At 33.7% G+C, this 16,462-nt stretch overlaps 1 protein-coding gene across 1 annotated transcript in view; it reads left to right on the plus strand.

Annotated features, from left to right (window-relative positions):
- The window catches only part of LOC145278149 (vacuolar protein sorting-associated protein 53 homolog), a 60,667-nt gene that overhangs the window by 37,765 nt on the left and 6,440 nt on the right, over positions 1-16,462 (plus strand). Inside the window, exons 12-18 of the mRNA XM_080130433.1 lie at positions 1,038-1,280; positions 1,457-1,693; positions 5,564-5,642; positions 7,691-7,839; positions 8,438-8,507; positions 10,472-10,557; positions 11,790-11,841. Of these exons, the coding sequence (XP_079986559.1) occupies positions 1,038-1,280; positions 1,457-1,693; positions 5,564-5,642; positions 7,691-7,839; positions 8,438-8,507; positions 10,472-10,557; positions 11,790-11,841 (916 nt within the window). The remainder of the gene's footprint in view (positions 1-1,037; positions 1,281-1,456; positions 1,694-5,563; positions 5,643-7,690; positions 7,840-8,437; positions 8,508-10,471; positions 10,558-11,789; positions 11,842-16,462) is intronic.

Raw genomic sequence — 16,462 nt, forward strand, 5'->3', positions numbered from 1 at the left:
ATTCCTCCTGGTGTACCATGTTGGGTTCAACGAGAGCAGGCAATCAATGACAATAAAATATGGAGTGTGAAATATTCGTTGATCATCATTCAATCCCGGGCAACATCGGGTCTTCCTGCTAGTGTAATATACAAGGATGTGAATAATTAAAATTGTACATTTCTATACACTCTATGTTAAAAATGGTATACAAAGGAAATCAAATTTTAAACTCTTAAAGGTTAAGACTGGTTCCACTAAGGGATCGTTTTACTCAGCTAAATCCCACCCCTTCACAGTAGAGATCCCTAGATGTAAGAAAGCCTTCTACTCCAGTAGTTTCTTCCCCAGAACCGCTAAACTTTGGAATTCCCTTCCGGGACCCTGCTTCCTCAACTGTACTGACATGCAGAAGTTCAAGTGTAACGTGAACCGACATCTTGCTGCCCAACTCCCGACATAATACCCCTGATGCTTATGTCCCTGATAGTAGCCCCCTACATCAAAGTGGCAACGTGCCTTGTTTGGTGTGAAAATGTAATACTCAATTGATATAATGACTTCTCATACCTTGACAGGATGGAAAATTGAAAATAAATACACTTTTTTCCCCACATTTATTTTTTCACAATAAAAGATTAAAAGATTGATATCTTATCAATTAATTAAAAAAAAAAAAATTAAATGAAAAGTAGGAGGATGGGGCACTGTTTTTGAGACTAACATTAAAATTAAGTTTGAAGAATTATCATTTTTTTTTTTTTTTTTTTTTCACAAGCCCCAATTAAGAAAATAAAAGTAAAAAGAGACTTTTTTGTTTTTATGTACCTTTATTTCCTCGACTGGTTCTCCATTTTCATTTTCAAAAGGATTGCTAGATTCAAATGAACCTGCATTTTCCTCAAAAGGATTAGTAGGTGTTATCAGCGGTGTTATAGCCGGTTGTTAAGGCTACAATAATACAACCAAATTTGTTGTTTTCTACAGTAGTTTATTATTTTGTTGTTATTTTTACTATTTTTTTTTTTTAATTATTTTTTTACTATGTCTTTTTGCAGAAATTTATCTGACCTTATTATGAGATTTGTTGAAGACTTCCGTCAACATGGCAGTCCCCGTATCGAAGGAGAAGAAGGGAGCAACGTGTTACCGAGTTGTGCTGATCTTTTTGTCTTTTACAAAAAGTGCATGGTCCAGTGTTCGCAATTAAGCACAGGTCAACCTATGTTGGACCTTACGAAGACATTCCAAAAGTACCTCAAGGAATATGCCCATCGGGTACTTCTTAGCAATTTGCCAAAGTAAGTAAATTTAATAAACATAAATTTTTTTTATTTGATTAAAAGAACAAAAAAAATATAATTAATCACAGTCCAATTATAAACTATATATTCTTTTATTATTTTGACATTTTTTATTGGTACAAAGTCAATTTGAGTATGTGTATTCTCAATTTCATGTATTCTCATTTTAAAAGGATGTCATGTCAGACTGGCCACCTGTCAGCAGCCAGTGGCCTCATCCAAAGTATCTTGAAGGAGGGTGAAGTTGCCAAATTTACAGAGGAGGAACAATGTCGAGCCTGTAGTATTCTGTGCACGGCCGAGTACTGCATGGAAACTACACAGCAGTTGGAAAGCAAACTTAAAGAAAAAGTAGATCCGCATCTAGCTGCACAAATAGACCTTAACGCCGAACAAGATCTTTTCCACAAGTAAGTATTATGAGAACCTTTTTGTCGAATTGATTACATAAAAATGTATGTGTGTTTGTGTGTGTTTTTAAGGTTTACTTTCTTGATTATCTTAGTTTAAATTTTGAAGTTGTTTTAAAACTGAAATGAACATTTGTCTACACTTCTCACTTGAAAGCGTGTTCAACCCCGCTTTATTTTATTGTTCCCTAATAATTTAAAATTTGTAGCAGTTACATGAGAGATCTATTTTGTTTATGTGTCCCTGCATTATCTTGCGTTATGCTGTTGTAGTTTAGTCAATGTATTGAGATGCAGGCTACTAGCACACTACTGATATGTGATGATTTCTGCCCAAAACTAGATGCGTGTTAAATACAACTGTTTAAGTAGAAATTTCAATGTAGACAAATGTGGCATTCTCTTTTTACTCTTGTTGTCATGATGGTGACAAGAGGCAGGAATAAACTCAATTCCAATTGGAATTATATTACTTTTATGCCATCCAAGTAACGCAACTTGAATGTTTATATTCCTGTATTTTTGTTCCAGTTAAATAAATATATTATTATATAGAGATAATGTTAATGTTTTCCTTTGAACTCATGGTAACCCTTTTCTTGTTTAAGCCAGGTACATACAAACATGTCTGGTTCAATAAAATGAATATCTTCTGTCTCAACACTCTCAACAAACACCATTACTTTACGAACATGTTGGTTCTCTAATCAATCCCATGAATAAAATAAGATAATGAAAATATACATATACGATTTGAAGTCGATGATTGGGCATTCTCTAGCCACTTGCTATGCCAACTCTGATTGGTCAAAATTCACTACCATACAGGAAGATTACTTGCCCCAATATGTCCATAAACTGTTACTTTAGGGCTGTGTATTATTTGAAATATTGATCAGAGTTCTCTCTGATTCTCTCTCCTCTGATCTCGAGCGCGTGGTTCAGTGGGGGAAGATGTGGCTGGTTACCTTTAATGCATCCAAAACCAAACTCCTATCCTTACATCATCAACGCTCTGATCCCCATCTGGCATCAATTGTGATGGATGGCTCTCGTCCGGGTGAGGCCCCGTGTTTTGACAAGCTTCTGGGTTTGACCTTTACTCCTGATCTGAAATGGAACACGTACATCAAGTCTGTTGCCAAGGTCGCTGGAAGGATGGTGGGATCCTTCTACCGCTCCAGAAGATATCTCACTACTGATGCAATTCTATATCTATATAAAAGCCAAGTACGTCCAAGGATGGAATACTGTTGCCATATCTGGGCAGGAGCTGCTAAAAACAGCCTATCCTGCCTTGACAGAGTACAAAATAGATTTCATGGCTTAGTGGGGGATGCCCTTTTCTCTACTCTGCAACCTCTCTCCCACAGAAGAGACGTTGCAAGCCTATCCTTGTTTTATCGTTATTTCCATGGCAAGTGCTCGTCTGAACTCCAATCTCTGGTCCCCCCTCGCCAATCTTTCACGAAAAACACCTGTCTAGCTTAATCCACTGTGAAAAATTTCCTCCACTCTATATCTTTGCCTAAATCAAAACGCGGATTCCATGAACAAAGCTTCTTTCTTAGAACTGCACGCCTGTGGAACTCTGTTCCGTCTGCCTGCTTCCCATCGGACTACAACTTGGATGTCTTCAAGTCCAACGTTAACAAATTTCTAATGAACCGCCCCCTTAAGTAAACACTTCATCAAATCTCCACACTAACATAATGTACTTGCAATAACCCTTATCCCTGAGTGGCTTCCGGGCCTTGATAAGTGGTGATCACTGTGTAAAAAAAAAAAAAAAAAAGTTGGGAATTAAGTTGGCAGAAGGTATAATGTGCAAGGTCTGTTCACATTTTAATGTCAGATCCACCTGCGGCTGTGTCAAGATATTTGAAACTCTCAATCTCTTCAAAAATATCATTTAAACGATGGTGTTTTCTTTCAAACTTATGGAGGCCTTTTTCTTGCACAAGTCGGATATGTATAGACACGGCTGACTCAGTAAAATGGTTATCTTCTGCCTTGACACTCTCAACAGACACCAACTACTTCAACAATAAATGTAACCAACTAATATTGAACAACGCATAGATGTTAATCTGTGTTAATTTGGCCAAAACTTAAATTTCTTGAAACTTTTACTCTTTTAAAAATACCTATGATGTTAAAATTGAAAACTTGTATTCCTTATATAATTTCTTGGTTCTTGTCCAGAATTCCCCTTCTATTAAAAAACAAAAATAAAGTAAAATCTATATTATATGCATACCTATGATGGAAAGAACATATTCCAAAAATCATATAAATTGATCAAGTAGTTTTACTTTAAAAAAAGAAAATCAAATTTTATGAATAACAGAAAAGCAGCTGCCTTGTCAACCATTTTGAAAAGAATCTAAAAGAATCTAAGGTAGATAACTCAATAATACAAACCTGTGAGGTTTATGTTGTAATGCCTACAAATTCCCCTGAATCACTTAAAACTGATTTTCTTATATAAAAATAAAACTACTTGATCAATTTACGACTTCCGGATGACTAACTCACAAAAACACTTCCGTTTCGTTTCAGATATATACATTATACAGATGTTAAAAAATTTTTGGTTTTAATATGAGAGGAATTCTGAACAAGAATCAATTTGTTGAATAAATGCTAAATATTTCATTAAAATAGGATAACTCTGTGATTTTTGGTGCTTAAAATATTGAACATGGGTTTGTTAACAAAAATTAATTTCATAACGTCATATACTTCATATACTGCATCCTCTGATTCAAGAGTCATGATGTTGTAATTATTCAGCGTTTTGTGAGTTAGTCATCCGGAAGATTTGATTTACTATCTATGAATTTGTCATCATTTTTAATCTATCATTAGACTCATCTTCCGAATTGATGTCTGATATTTTGGGGAAGCTAATTGCTAATTTCAAGCTTAAAAGATAGTTAAAAAAAAAAAAGACAAAATAAAGTCAGTTTAGGTTCTTTTCTTATTACTTTATATATATATTCACTCAAAAGGAGGCATATATCCACTTGGATGCAAGGGGTTACTGCTTGAGATTTGTCTACCAGGCACTATGTAAGAAATTAAGTTTGCATTGTATTTAAATTTTTGCTTATTAGTACAGCCAGAAAAGCTGGAAAGGAGAAGAGAATTCCAAATTCTAGCAGTTTAAAGGAAGACAAGTAGAAAACTCTCTGGCATCCAGGGACTTCTACAATTAAAACATGGGATTTTGCTGCTTTTCAGTTAGTCAAGGGTATTCATGTCAAGGGAGCACAAATGCTACGACTTAAAAGATATTCCAATAATGTACATGTAAAATAGGTACAGGGATGCAAAATTGTGGCGATCCGATTTGAGCTGGAGCTTGGTTGATAATACAAGACCTATTAGATTGAAGACTCTTTCTTGGACCCTGTATAGACAAGGGAGAGACTAGTAGCAAATGCACCAGCTAAGATCTAGCAACAATGCTCCATGCATGAGAAAATGATTGCTTTGTAGAGATATAGAATGCTGGCAGGGATGAATAGTTTTCTAGTTTAGTAAAGGGAGCCCACCTTCCTGCCAGCAGTGTTGGCAATGTCTTCAATGTTCCTCAGAAATTAGCAAACACCTACCCAAGAAATCAGTCACCATTTTAGATAGATATTGATACTTGAAACTGATCTAGGTAGGTTGAAAAGTAAATTTTCTTGCATTTGGTAAAAGTTATTTCCTATATGTTTTTTTGTTGTTTTTTTTTTATTTTATCCCTTTTTCTATTATTGATTATAATACACTGTTGCTGATAACATTTACAAAATATACTTCATTTTTGTCATTTTTTTATCTTTCAATACAATTTTCAATTTTAATTTTCTTTTTTAGTGTTATTTCCAATTGTATTGCATTGTTAGTTCAAGACTTGGACTCTGCTTGTGAACCAGCTTTGACTGCGATGAGTAAGGTAAGAATATTTAATCCAAATCCTTAAATATGCAAAGTGGATATAAATCCTATAATATCTATTCTTGGATCTTTTCTAGAACAGTGTCTCCAAGAAATACTGTTTATTTTTGGTTAAAAGTATAAATTAACATAACCTTTTGACTAGAAGATCCTAGCTTTAATTATGAGTCTATTTAAAGGCTTCAAAATCACAAATTTATTAACAGATAACCGTTTCTGCCAATTTATGAAATATATATTTTTATTGATGAAAATAAACATGACACGGTTTATTGTTGTCTTAAAAAAATTGAATGTGATTTTAAAATGTTTTTTAAAAAAATTACTCAAATAATTTTGGGTAAGACTTAAAGTTTATTAGGCCAACATTAATCATTACAGTTAATTTTTGTTTTTTAATCAATAATTAATAGTAGTGGAGAAGACGCTATTTTATAAAATAATTCTGTTATTTTTTTATTTACTTTATTTCCATTTTAATGCATAGAACAGTAGAAAGTTGACCATGAGTTTACTTTCATCAGCTTCATAACTCTCCTCTTTTGTTCTTTAAGCTTCACATTTTCTGTACTATGATTCTCACAATCTGCACCAACCAGACACTAGATGACTATGACGGATTAAATTTAGAATTTAAAATGATTTACTAAACTGAAATATATAACTAACTAGCATGAGTGCCTGGCATTGCCCGGGTGTTTGGAGGTGTGTGTTGAGCAAAAAAAAAAAAAAAAAAAAAAGTGGTAGTAGGAAAGCAGGCTCGAACCTGTACCGCAAAGGAGGAAAAGAATGTGAAAAAAAACGTGACGTCTTTGCTGTTATGACCACCGCCATACTGGAAGTGATGTAGGTTTAAATTAAGGCTAGACAATAAAAAAGAAGGGATGACTTTTGAAAATATCAGCGAAAAAAGCGACCCCTCCCTGTAGGAAAGTGCCCAGTTGAGGGTGAAGAAATTAATATTTTTAGTCAATTTTTCGGTATTTGTCATCTGAAGGGTCGAGCTTCAAAACGATACTGATCTTGTGGAAATCTGTCGCCTCTGTCGAAAGTTTTAGGCAGACATGCAAACATACATACATAGATTTATATATTTATAGCTCAAATTTTCGACCCAAACTGATTAAAAAGCTTGCCCTATCTCTTAATACCCTTTATGTAAAATTTCAAATGTTTAGACCAGAAATTGTCTGAGTAATTTGGTAGAGACCGCAGAGACTAAATTTTTTTAAACTTTGTCTCCTATTATGACCCCTTAACATTTATTGTTTTGGGCTCAGATCAAGTTATTAATTTGGATCCATGTACAAGGAACCTATATCTAAAATTTCAAGTGTTTAGACCCAAAATTGGTGGAGGAGTTTGGTAGAGTTGTCAAAGGCCAAATCATTGAACTTTGACCCCTTAACAGCCAAATTTCCGGCCGAAAACTGATTACAAAGATTTTCCCAAATCTCACTACCTTGTATATCAAATTTCGAGTCTGTAGACTGAAAATTGTTAGAGTTATTGTGTAGGGAAATGTACACAGACAAACGGACAGACAGACAGACACTTTCACTTTTCTAGATATATAGATTAATAAAATCTATTTTACAAATTTCAGAACTAGTGGTTTTGGAATTCAATTGAAATATGAGAGGCATTCCAAAAATAATGCCTCCTATTTTATTCTGCCCAAATGGATCAGAGGGGATTGCAAATTGTAATGATGACTAAACTTATGCACTCATAATTTGAAAGTTTTATCTCTCTGTTGCTGATATTGACAGTGTGGGACTCTAAGAAAGCAACACCTGTCATGGACATATGTCAGAAGCAGAAATGCATCATTGAATTCCTGGCAAAAGGGCATTGAAAATGGTGGTGACTTTGTAGAAAAATGAATTCTGGTGCACAAAAGGTTGCTTACCACTCCCATCTTCAAAGCTCTTCAAGTTTTGAATTTAAAAAAAATAGGAGGCTTTACTTTTAGAACACCTTTGTATATAAACATTACTTTACTAAGTTTGTGGTTTCTTCTAATGTTTTATTTCTCATGTTTAGATGTCATGGTCTACTGTTGAAACGGTGGGCGATCAAAGTGGTTATGTCACAGCAATTACGGCTCACCTAAAACAGAACCTGCCGATTATAAGAGATAATTTAGCTTCTTCAAGGAAATATTTCACACAGTTTTGTGTCAAATTTGCCAAGTAAGTTTTTTGTTTTTTTTTGTAAAATTTTCAAACTTGGATGTGTAATAAATGTTGAAATGATCTATCTGTAACAGAGCACGGACGCATCTATGTAAATACATATGAAATGTAAAATGAGGTCACCGTAATGAAAAAGACTATAAAAAGGAGAGCGAACATGTTAGAGGCATAACAAGAAGTCACGCGTGATGGGAAAATAAGGAAATAAATGTTAAAAAAAGGAATTGAGTTATTACTTATGTTGGATTTACATGTGTAAACGTATGTACTATGTTACATATTTAGATTATTTCAAAATTTATTTGTATATTAATCTACAAATTTTTATATTTTAGTTTTTAAATTTTTTTGGTTTGAAGATAGTCCATTAGAAATATGTTCTGATAATTTAAAAAAATTGTTTTCATTTTTCTATCTTCTCTTTTAAGCAGAATTTAGTTTGGATTTGTTGTTATAAGAAGATGCAACTTTACTAATTTTCCAGGTTATTTTTGAAGATGCTCTGTGTCTTTTTTTATTAATTGATGTTTTTTGTGTATAAATGCGCATAGATTTTTTATTTATTTTTGTTCATTTGTTTACACTATTATTTCAGTACATTCATTCCAAAATTTATCAATCACTTATTTCGCTGTAAGCCAGTTAGTACAGTTGCCGCTGAACAAGTAAGTAATTATTTCATCTCTTATTTACTATTTATTTAATTCTTTTATGATTTTTTTTCCTATTAAATGATAAGAAAGGTATATTTAATGTAGACAATATCAGGATTGTGATTTTTTTTTTTTTTTTTTCATACAATGTTTCTAACGTATAATTGAAATCAAGTTTGGTAATTTGTATATTCTCACTGTAAAAATAATTGAATTTTATAAATTGTTTGAACTCATAAATTGGAATAAATATTCAGTTTTAATTCATAGCACAAATAATATATTGATTTATAGAACTTAAAGCAATTATAACTGTTCTTTGCATATGTGTGCGTGTATTATTTTGGGTTGTGATAAATAAAGTGAGAGAGGGACAGAGAGATAGCAAGCAAACAGACTGACATCAATCTTTGGCTGTTTGGCTGGGAGTAAAGTGTAGTATCTGTTCTGGTGCTGCACTTCTTTTCTGTTCTCAGTCAGTATGGAAGGACTCCTCATTTACTGAGTCAATTTTTATATTTGTCCCAATCCAGAATGTCCTTTTTTGAAGTGCTGGATTTTCCCCATCTTAAAAAGCAACCTAGTGTCTAACTGTCCCCATGGAGAGAAAAATAAAAAGAAACTGGTCAATTCAAGTTGATTTATATAAAAAAAATTTTCTGTGATGGCCATAGATTTTTGGCTATGCATGAAATATACTTATAGCCATTACAAGACTTGGCTTCCATCCATTTTATTTAACGATGACTGTATTTTTGTCAGCAGATAAGCTTTTCACATGACTTTCGTAGGTGTCTTTAAAGAAAATCATGGGATATTTATTTTCTGAGCAACTGTGTCTCTGTGTTAGTCAGCCAGCCAGGTTTTGTTTCTTTCAACCAGATGTGTGTGTGCTATTTCTAGTTCTCAAGTCTGATATTTAGCAGATAGAAGCTTGTTTGAGATGAATATATGAAGATGGACAATGTTTATTCAGAATATTAATTTATTTATTTCTACAAACAATCATCTTGCATTTGTTGTTATATCGTAGTTATCTTATCAAAATGACTGAGGTTCTCACTTAGCAACTGCTTAAATTGAATGCTCACTATTTCAAAATATTCTCCTCTTTCATAACATCTGATATTGTTCAATCCATGAAATCAAATGCTCCCTCTCAACAACCGCCGACCCAATGCTGTGTCGCATGGTTCCCTTATTTTTCATCTTCAGTTCTCGTTCTGTCTGTGTTGTCATCTCTCACATATTGGTAACTTCCGAGAGTAAACATTGGTTCACAACTATAAAAAAATAAACAAGCTCAAGAGAAACAAAAGACTCTGAGACATTCTGCAAATATCAGTTGTACTTTGCGTGCATGTGTGCGTGACACCATTGATCCTGTAGATACTAACATCCACGTCTTAGTTGTTTGTCAGTTAGTTGATCAATTCATCTGCCCATCTGCTCCGAACCACAATTTGCAGTTAAATGTCTCTAAATGTAAACTGTCATTGACAGTCAAAAAACGCACTCCCACAACTGTCTGTAAACTAACTCTAAATATGTTGATCTCTGTCAGTTTTTTGTGCCAATCATTGACTCCTCTTGATTAACAATCCTATCTCACTTGACCTTTGTGTGCCTTAGTAAACTACCTCCTCATATCGTTTTTTACTAATCTCACTTCCTGTTCTGCTGATATTTGTTTTTGTTTTTTTTTTGTTTTGTTATAGTTTCTCCTCTTTTATTCACTTCCTAACACTTTGGGGAGAGGGGAGGCTCCATAATATCACATAATAACCTATCTCGCTCTTCACTATCGAACAATCACAAAATTACGGTATTGTATTTCCAGACAAACTTTTCCTGGAGTTAAGAAAAATCCTCACATGTTTATCACATAAAATTCAAAATCAAAAACAAAAAAAAGTTTGACTGAATCCTCTTAGAATTTTTTTTTATTTGAATCTTTTTTTTTTTTCTTTGTACAGCTTCTTTTGGATACCCATTCTTTGAAAACTGTTCTTCAAGATCTGCCATCTTTGGGTTCTCAAGTTCTACGAAAAGCTCCTGCTAGGTAAGAAGAACTACCACAACTTCAAGCTGTTTTTGAAGATGAAAATAATTCTGGATGTTTCATCCTTTGTGAAAACTGTCTTTTTCTTTTTTCAAATCAACATCCATTATCCTATGTTAATAAATTCTTTTTAATTTTAAAAATATTTTAAACCATGCTACTAAAATGATTCAATACTATTGTTTACTATCCAAAGAAAATTAATATTATTAATATTATGTAACAGCAGTTTAATGTTCGCGATTTACATTATCACCATCCTCGCCATTTTTTTTTTTAACACTCAATCTCTGAAGATGCAATGCAAAAATGTACTTTTAAAAAATTTCATCTAATGTTGCTATTATGTCAAACGTGAAACTCTAATTAAAATATATTTTCTTGGCATTCAACGTGTAGTACATATCCTGACCAAAGATGGTGCAATAATATTTTAGGGTCTGTTCGTATTGGATTTATCTAGAATGATTACATGTCATAAACTCATACAAGGATTTTATAACAGATATTTTCTGAAAATACATGAACTAGAGTACTTGGATAATAGTTTCCGTTTGAACAAATATGGTGCAATAATATTGTGAGGTCTGCATTCACACTGGACGTTCATAGAATGAAAATCTGAGCTGATGCATTTACCATTTGTCTCTCCTTTGTAGACACGGTCCAAAAAAAGAGTTTCCAATCTAATAGGTCCCAAACTATCAACCTCCAACCTATCGCCACAATGTTGCATCCCTGTGCCTGTTTAATGTGCTCTAATGAACCCATAGCACTTGTGCCCCCTTGACTTGCTCCTGACGAACCTGACAAGTAGTACCCCCCACTATCGCTGGAAAACCTTCCACTCTAATAGTTTCTTTTCACAGACTGTGAAACTTTGGAATTCCCTCTTTGTTTCTTGCTTCTCTGTTTGTACTAACATGCAGCAGTTCAAATGTAATGTGAACAAATATCTTGCAGCTCATTTCCTCACAGTTTCTGTTAAACACGATCCCAAATAGTATCCCTTTATGTTCCATGTTACAATATGCCTTGTTTTGGGGTGGAAAAGAGTAAAAAAATAAATAAATCAACAAATGAAGGATATAACTATGGAATTTCTACGAGTTCTGTTAAAAATAATTCCATTGAAGTTAAATTTTATATTGATTTTCAGTTCATTTAATTTTTTAATTTCATTGTTGCGTTTATCCAATGATTTATTTTGTACATTATTATTTTTTATTCAGTTTCACCAAAATTGTCAACAAGGGAATGACAAAAGCAGAAATGATATTGAAGGTAAGATCCCTATACTATTTCTTTTTTAGATACGGACATTGCATCTCTATGGCGGTACCCATCACTCGACTTAACCTTAAAAATCAATATGGAAAGGAGAAGTGTATTTCGAATTAAAAATTTTTATCATCATATTCCGTTTAACATCTGTTTTACACAATGGCATGCATTGGACATCATTTAGAAATTGGCTTCCAAACAAACCTTGGACAGGTCTTCATTTATCTCTCTTCATCTCAAATTCATCCTCATCACTTTCCCTCATGGTTTTCTTCCCTTCCAACGGACTCTATCTCAACTGTTTTACATCTACTAATCCAAGAACTCTTATCCATTCTTTCAACTTAACCATACCAACAAAGTTTCCTGTTCTGTATGCATCTTCCTCTGCTGTCCAGATTTAATCTTTGTCTGAGGTCATTAGATCCGAACTGGTCTTTAAAACTCATATTACACATCTATTGTATCATTCTCATATCATTTTTCTCCATGCAACGCATGTCCTCAACTCTTACTGTCCAGGTTTCACTTCCATGCATCATGTTTTTGTCTTTGTTAATCAGATTTTTTTTATTCAACTTTCTAACTTGATGCATATTCTATATTGATAAAATCATGAGAAAACTTTGTATTTTTCATTTTTTAAATGTTGAATTATTTTTTATCATTAAACAAATATACTGTGTATTTTTAATATTGTGTTATTTTGTGTAGTGTTTGATATAGTTTGCTTGAAGCATTATTTAATGTGTATATAAAGCAAATTTATAGAAGGCAATACAATGCAGAGGTGTAACAGACACAAATCAAAGCAAAATATAATGGTGGAATAAGCTATCAAGATTCACTTTTTTTGATAGGACGATTCCGATATTTTTACCGATTCCGTACTAAATTCCCAATCCCGATTCTTTATATTTAACTTTATAGTTGTATTTTTTTCTCTGATTACCATAAAAGCACACGTTAAATGGCAACTATTTTCCTAAACGTAAAAATATACTTGTGGAGGATGATCTATCAATTTTAGCTTCACTGCTCGTTTAAAATCAATAAATATTTACTATTTTATCATTATTACTAGCAATAGAAGATTAAACAAAAGCAAATAAAAACATAATTAAAAGAATCGTTTTTAGCATCGGAAAATCGGTACAAATTTTTCCGATTTTGATACCGATTGCCCTCAAATACTGACTTTTCCGATTCCGAGTAATCATCCAAGCACTAATATATATATATATATATATATATATATATATATAACATAATCGCCAAATTTTACAGGAAACCCTCATGTAGCGACATTTCTATAAACTCTAGATTGGCCTTCCCTTGTAAAAATAAAATATGCAGAGAACTCTTATTAATACTTGCTGACCTTCTTAACCCATCAATGCCTAAATTTTTTTTAGTTAATTTGTTTGGTAATCATGTTTGCTTCAAAATATTAAATGAAATTGTTATAAAATGAATTCTACCTATATTCAATATACACGTAGATATTTAGTGTTAATTCAAAATATTTATGAAAATACTAACTGTTCAGTAAATATTAAACATTTTTTGTGTGGTCCTTAAAAAAAGGGCGTTAATGGGTTAAAGAGCTCACTAGTCAACAAATTAGATCATTCTGTAATGTTGCCCATCATATTTTATGTTTGTTTACAGTATGCCATGTACATGTGCAATGGTCAAACCCGTGTTCACCAAAAACGGTTCCTTTTGTTTTCCTTATCAGCTGGGGTCCTTAAATCCTAATTGATCCCAAAAATTAGATGCTTCATTATTATTTATTTATTTTTTTTTTTTTTACACAGTGATCACCACTTATCAAGGCCTGGAAGCCACTCAGGGATAAGGGTTATTGCAAGTACATTACGTTAGTGTGGAGATTTTATGAAGTGTTTACTTAAGGGGGCGGTTCATTAGGAATTCGTTAACGTTGGACTTGAAGACATCCAAGTTGTAGTCCGGTGGGAAGCAGGCAGACGGAACAGAGTTCCACAGGCGTGCAGTTCTAAGAAAGAAGCTTGTTCATGGAATCCACGTTTTGATTTAGGCACAGATAAAGAGTGGGGGAAATTTTTCACAGTGGATTCAGCTAGACGGGTGTTTTTTGTGAAAGATTGGCGAGGGGGGACCAGAGATTGGAGTTCAGACGAGCACCTGCCATGGAAATAATGATAAAACAAGGATAGGCTCGCAACGTCTCTTCTGTGGGAGAGAGGTTGCAGGGTAGAGAAAAGGGCATCCCCACAATGTCTATTTTGTACTCTGTCAAGGCAGGATAGGCTGTTTTTAGCAGCTCCTGCCCAGATATGGCAACAGTATTCCATCCTGGACGTACTTGGCTTTTATATAGATAGAGAATTGCATCAGTAGTGAGAAATCTTCTGGAGCGGTAGAAGGATCCCACCATCTTTCCAGCGACCTTGGCAACAGACTTGATGTACGTGTTCCATTTCAGATCAGGAGTAAAGGTCAAACCCAGAAGCTTGTCAAAACACGGGGCCTCACCCAGACGAGAGCCATCCATCACAATTGATGCCAGATGGGGATCAGAGCGTTGATGATGTAAGGATAGGAGTTTGGTTTTGGATGCATTAAAGGTAACTAGCCACATCTTCCCCCACTGAACCACGCGCTCGAGATCAGAGGAGAGAGAATCAGAGAGAACTTTGTCATTTACAGCCTTTGATGTGTTGCTGTAAATGGTCATGTCATCAGCATAGATGTCAACGAATGATTTAAGTATGTGTTTAGGGAGGTCATTGATGTAGATCAGGAAGAGAGTTGGGCCCAGGATTGACCCCTGAGGGACTCCAGCATTTATATTGCAGGCCTCCAATTTTTGTCCATCTACCACTACTCTTATGAGCCTATCGGAGAGAAATGATTTAATGATTGAGAAAACATTTCCAGTTATACCATAGCTGGAAATCTTGTGAAGTAGACCCTTATGCCATACCTTGTCGAAGGCCTTTGATATGTCAAGAGCAATTGCCCTAGAAAGGAAGCCTTTGTCAAGAGATTCACTAATCCTGTGGAATATAACCGTCAGCACATCTGCGGTAGATCTTGCAGAGCGGAAACCATATTTTGTGTCACTAAGAAGGTTGTTCCTGCTGAGGTGGTTGACTATTTCTCTATTTAATATGGATTCCAGCAACTTACTCATAACACACAGGAGACTTATTGGTCTGTACTGAGAGGGAAATGACTTATCACCTGAATTCTTTAATACAGGGCAAACTGATGAGGTCTTCCAGGGAGCACTTCAACAGTTTCATAAGTATGGGAGAGTGTTCTGGTTGAAGCTTTTTTAACACTATAATTGGGATGCCATCAGGGCCAGTTGCTTTACTGGAATCAAGGTTCTTGATTAGCTTGGCGACCTCAAGCACGGATATTTGTATGTTACCTAGCTTGTTCTGTGTTATAGGAGGAAATATGGGGAGTTGATGGCCTTCGTCGCATAGGGTAAAATTAGCTGCAAAGTTCTTTGCAAATAGTTTGGCCTTGTCTGACGCTGACGAGATGATCTCTGGTCCATTGATAATGGTTGGGATAGAATGCACACTTCTGTTCAGGATCCTATTTGTTATTTGCCAAAACTGGTGATAAATTATTTTCTGAAAACTGAAAATTTTAGGTCAATTTAACAAAACTCAATTTTCACTAATTGTCTTCGAAAATTGTTTTCATTAATAATTAATTTTCTACCTTAATCGTTTTTTGCAAATTTTGGATATGTTCATGACTGCAACATGGCAATTAAATAGATACCATTGGTTTTACTTGAAATTCAATATTTCAAATTTCCTATTATAACGAAGAAGCACTAAAAATTCTCTGAAAACCAATATTAAGAATCTGAAATGTCTCTCTCTATAAAAAATTTTTGATAAAAGCAAACAGCATTGAAAAATATGCAACATTCAGAAACTCCAAAAATATTTCACTTTACAAAAAAATGAAAGTATACTTTAATCAAATAATTTTCTTTATTTTCATTTTTTTTTTTTTCATTTTACTATGAATATTTGGTACTCTTGCATAATTTGACCCGAATTCTCATGAATTCCTGTCAAGCATGGATCAGGCGAGATGGCAATTATCGGTGTCAGCCGAGCATCATAACAGACGCAGACTAATGAAAAAAAAAAACAAACCGAAAAAAAATGCAAATAATCAAAAATAACAAAAACAAAAAAAAAAAATACCTTGAAAAATGAAAATATGTTTATTTCATTTTAGTATTCAATTTTTTTTTTTTTTTTTTTGCTAAATATTAATCAACAGAAAGTTTTTTTGTTTTTTTTTTCCTCCAAGAAAAGATTTTTTAACCGTATAATTGTTAGGTGCAAGTACAAGTTGTTTTTTTTTTTGTTTTTGTTTTTTCTTTTTGTTATCATATTTTTTTTCTTGTTGTTTGTTTTTATTTTCAAGACTTGTTGTTCAGTCAAGTTCTTTTGGTGGCACTGTCCATTTGTACATCTCCAGGAGAAACCATCCTTTATACACAATCTTTTTTTAAGTAAACATTTGTGTTTACAATTGTTGCACCTCATTTTTTTGGGACAGCAATTTCTTCTCCTGACAATATAAGATTGCCTGC

The sequence above is a fragment of the Euprymna scolopes genome, chromosome 1 (assembly GCF_053919585.1).
Source record: "Euprymna scolopes isolate OS-2025 chromosome 1, ASM5391958v1, whole genome shotgun sequence".
Lineage (NCBI taxonomy): Eukaryota > Metazoa > Mollusca > Cephalopoda > Sepiida > Sepiolidae > Euprymna > Euprymna scolopes.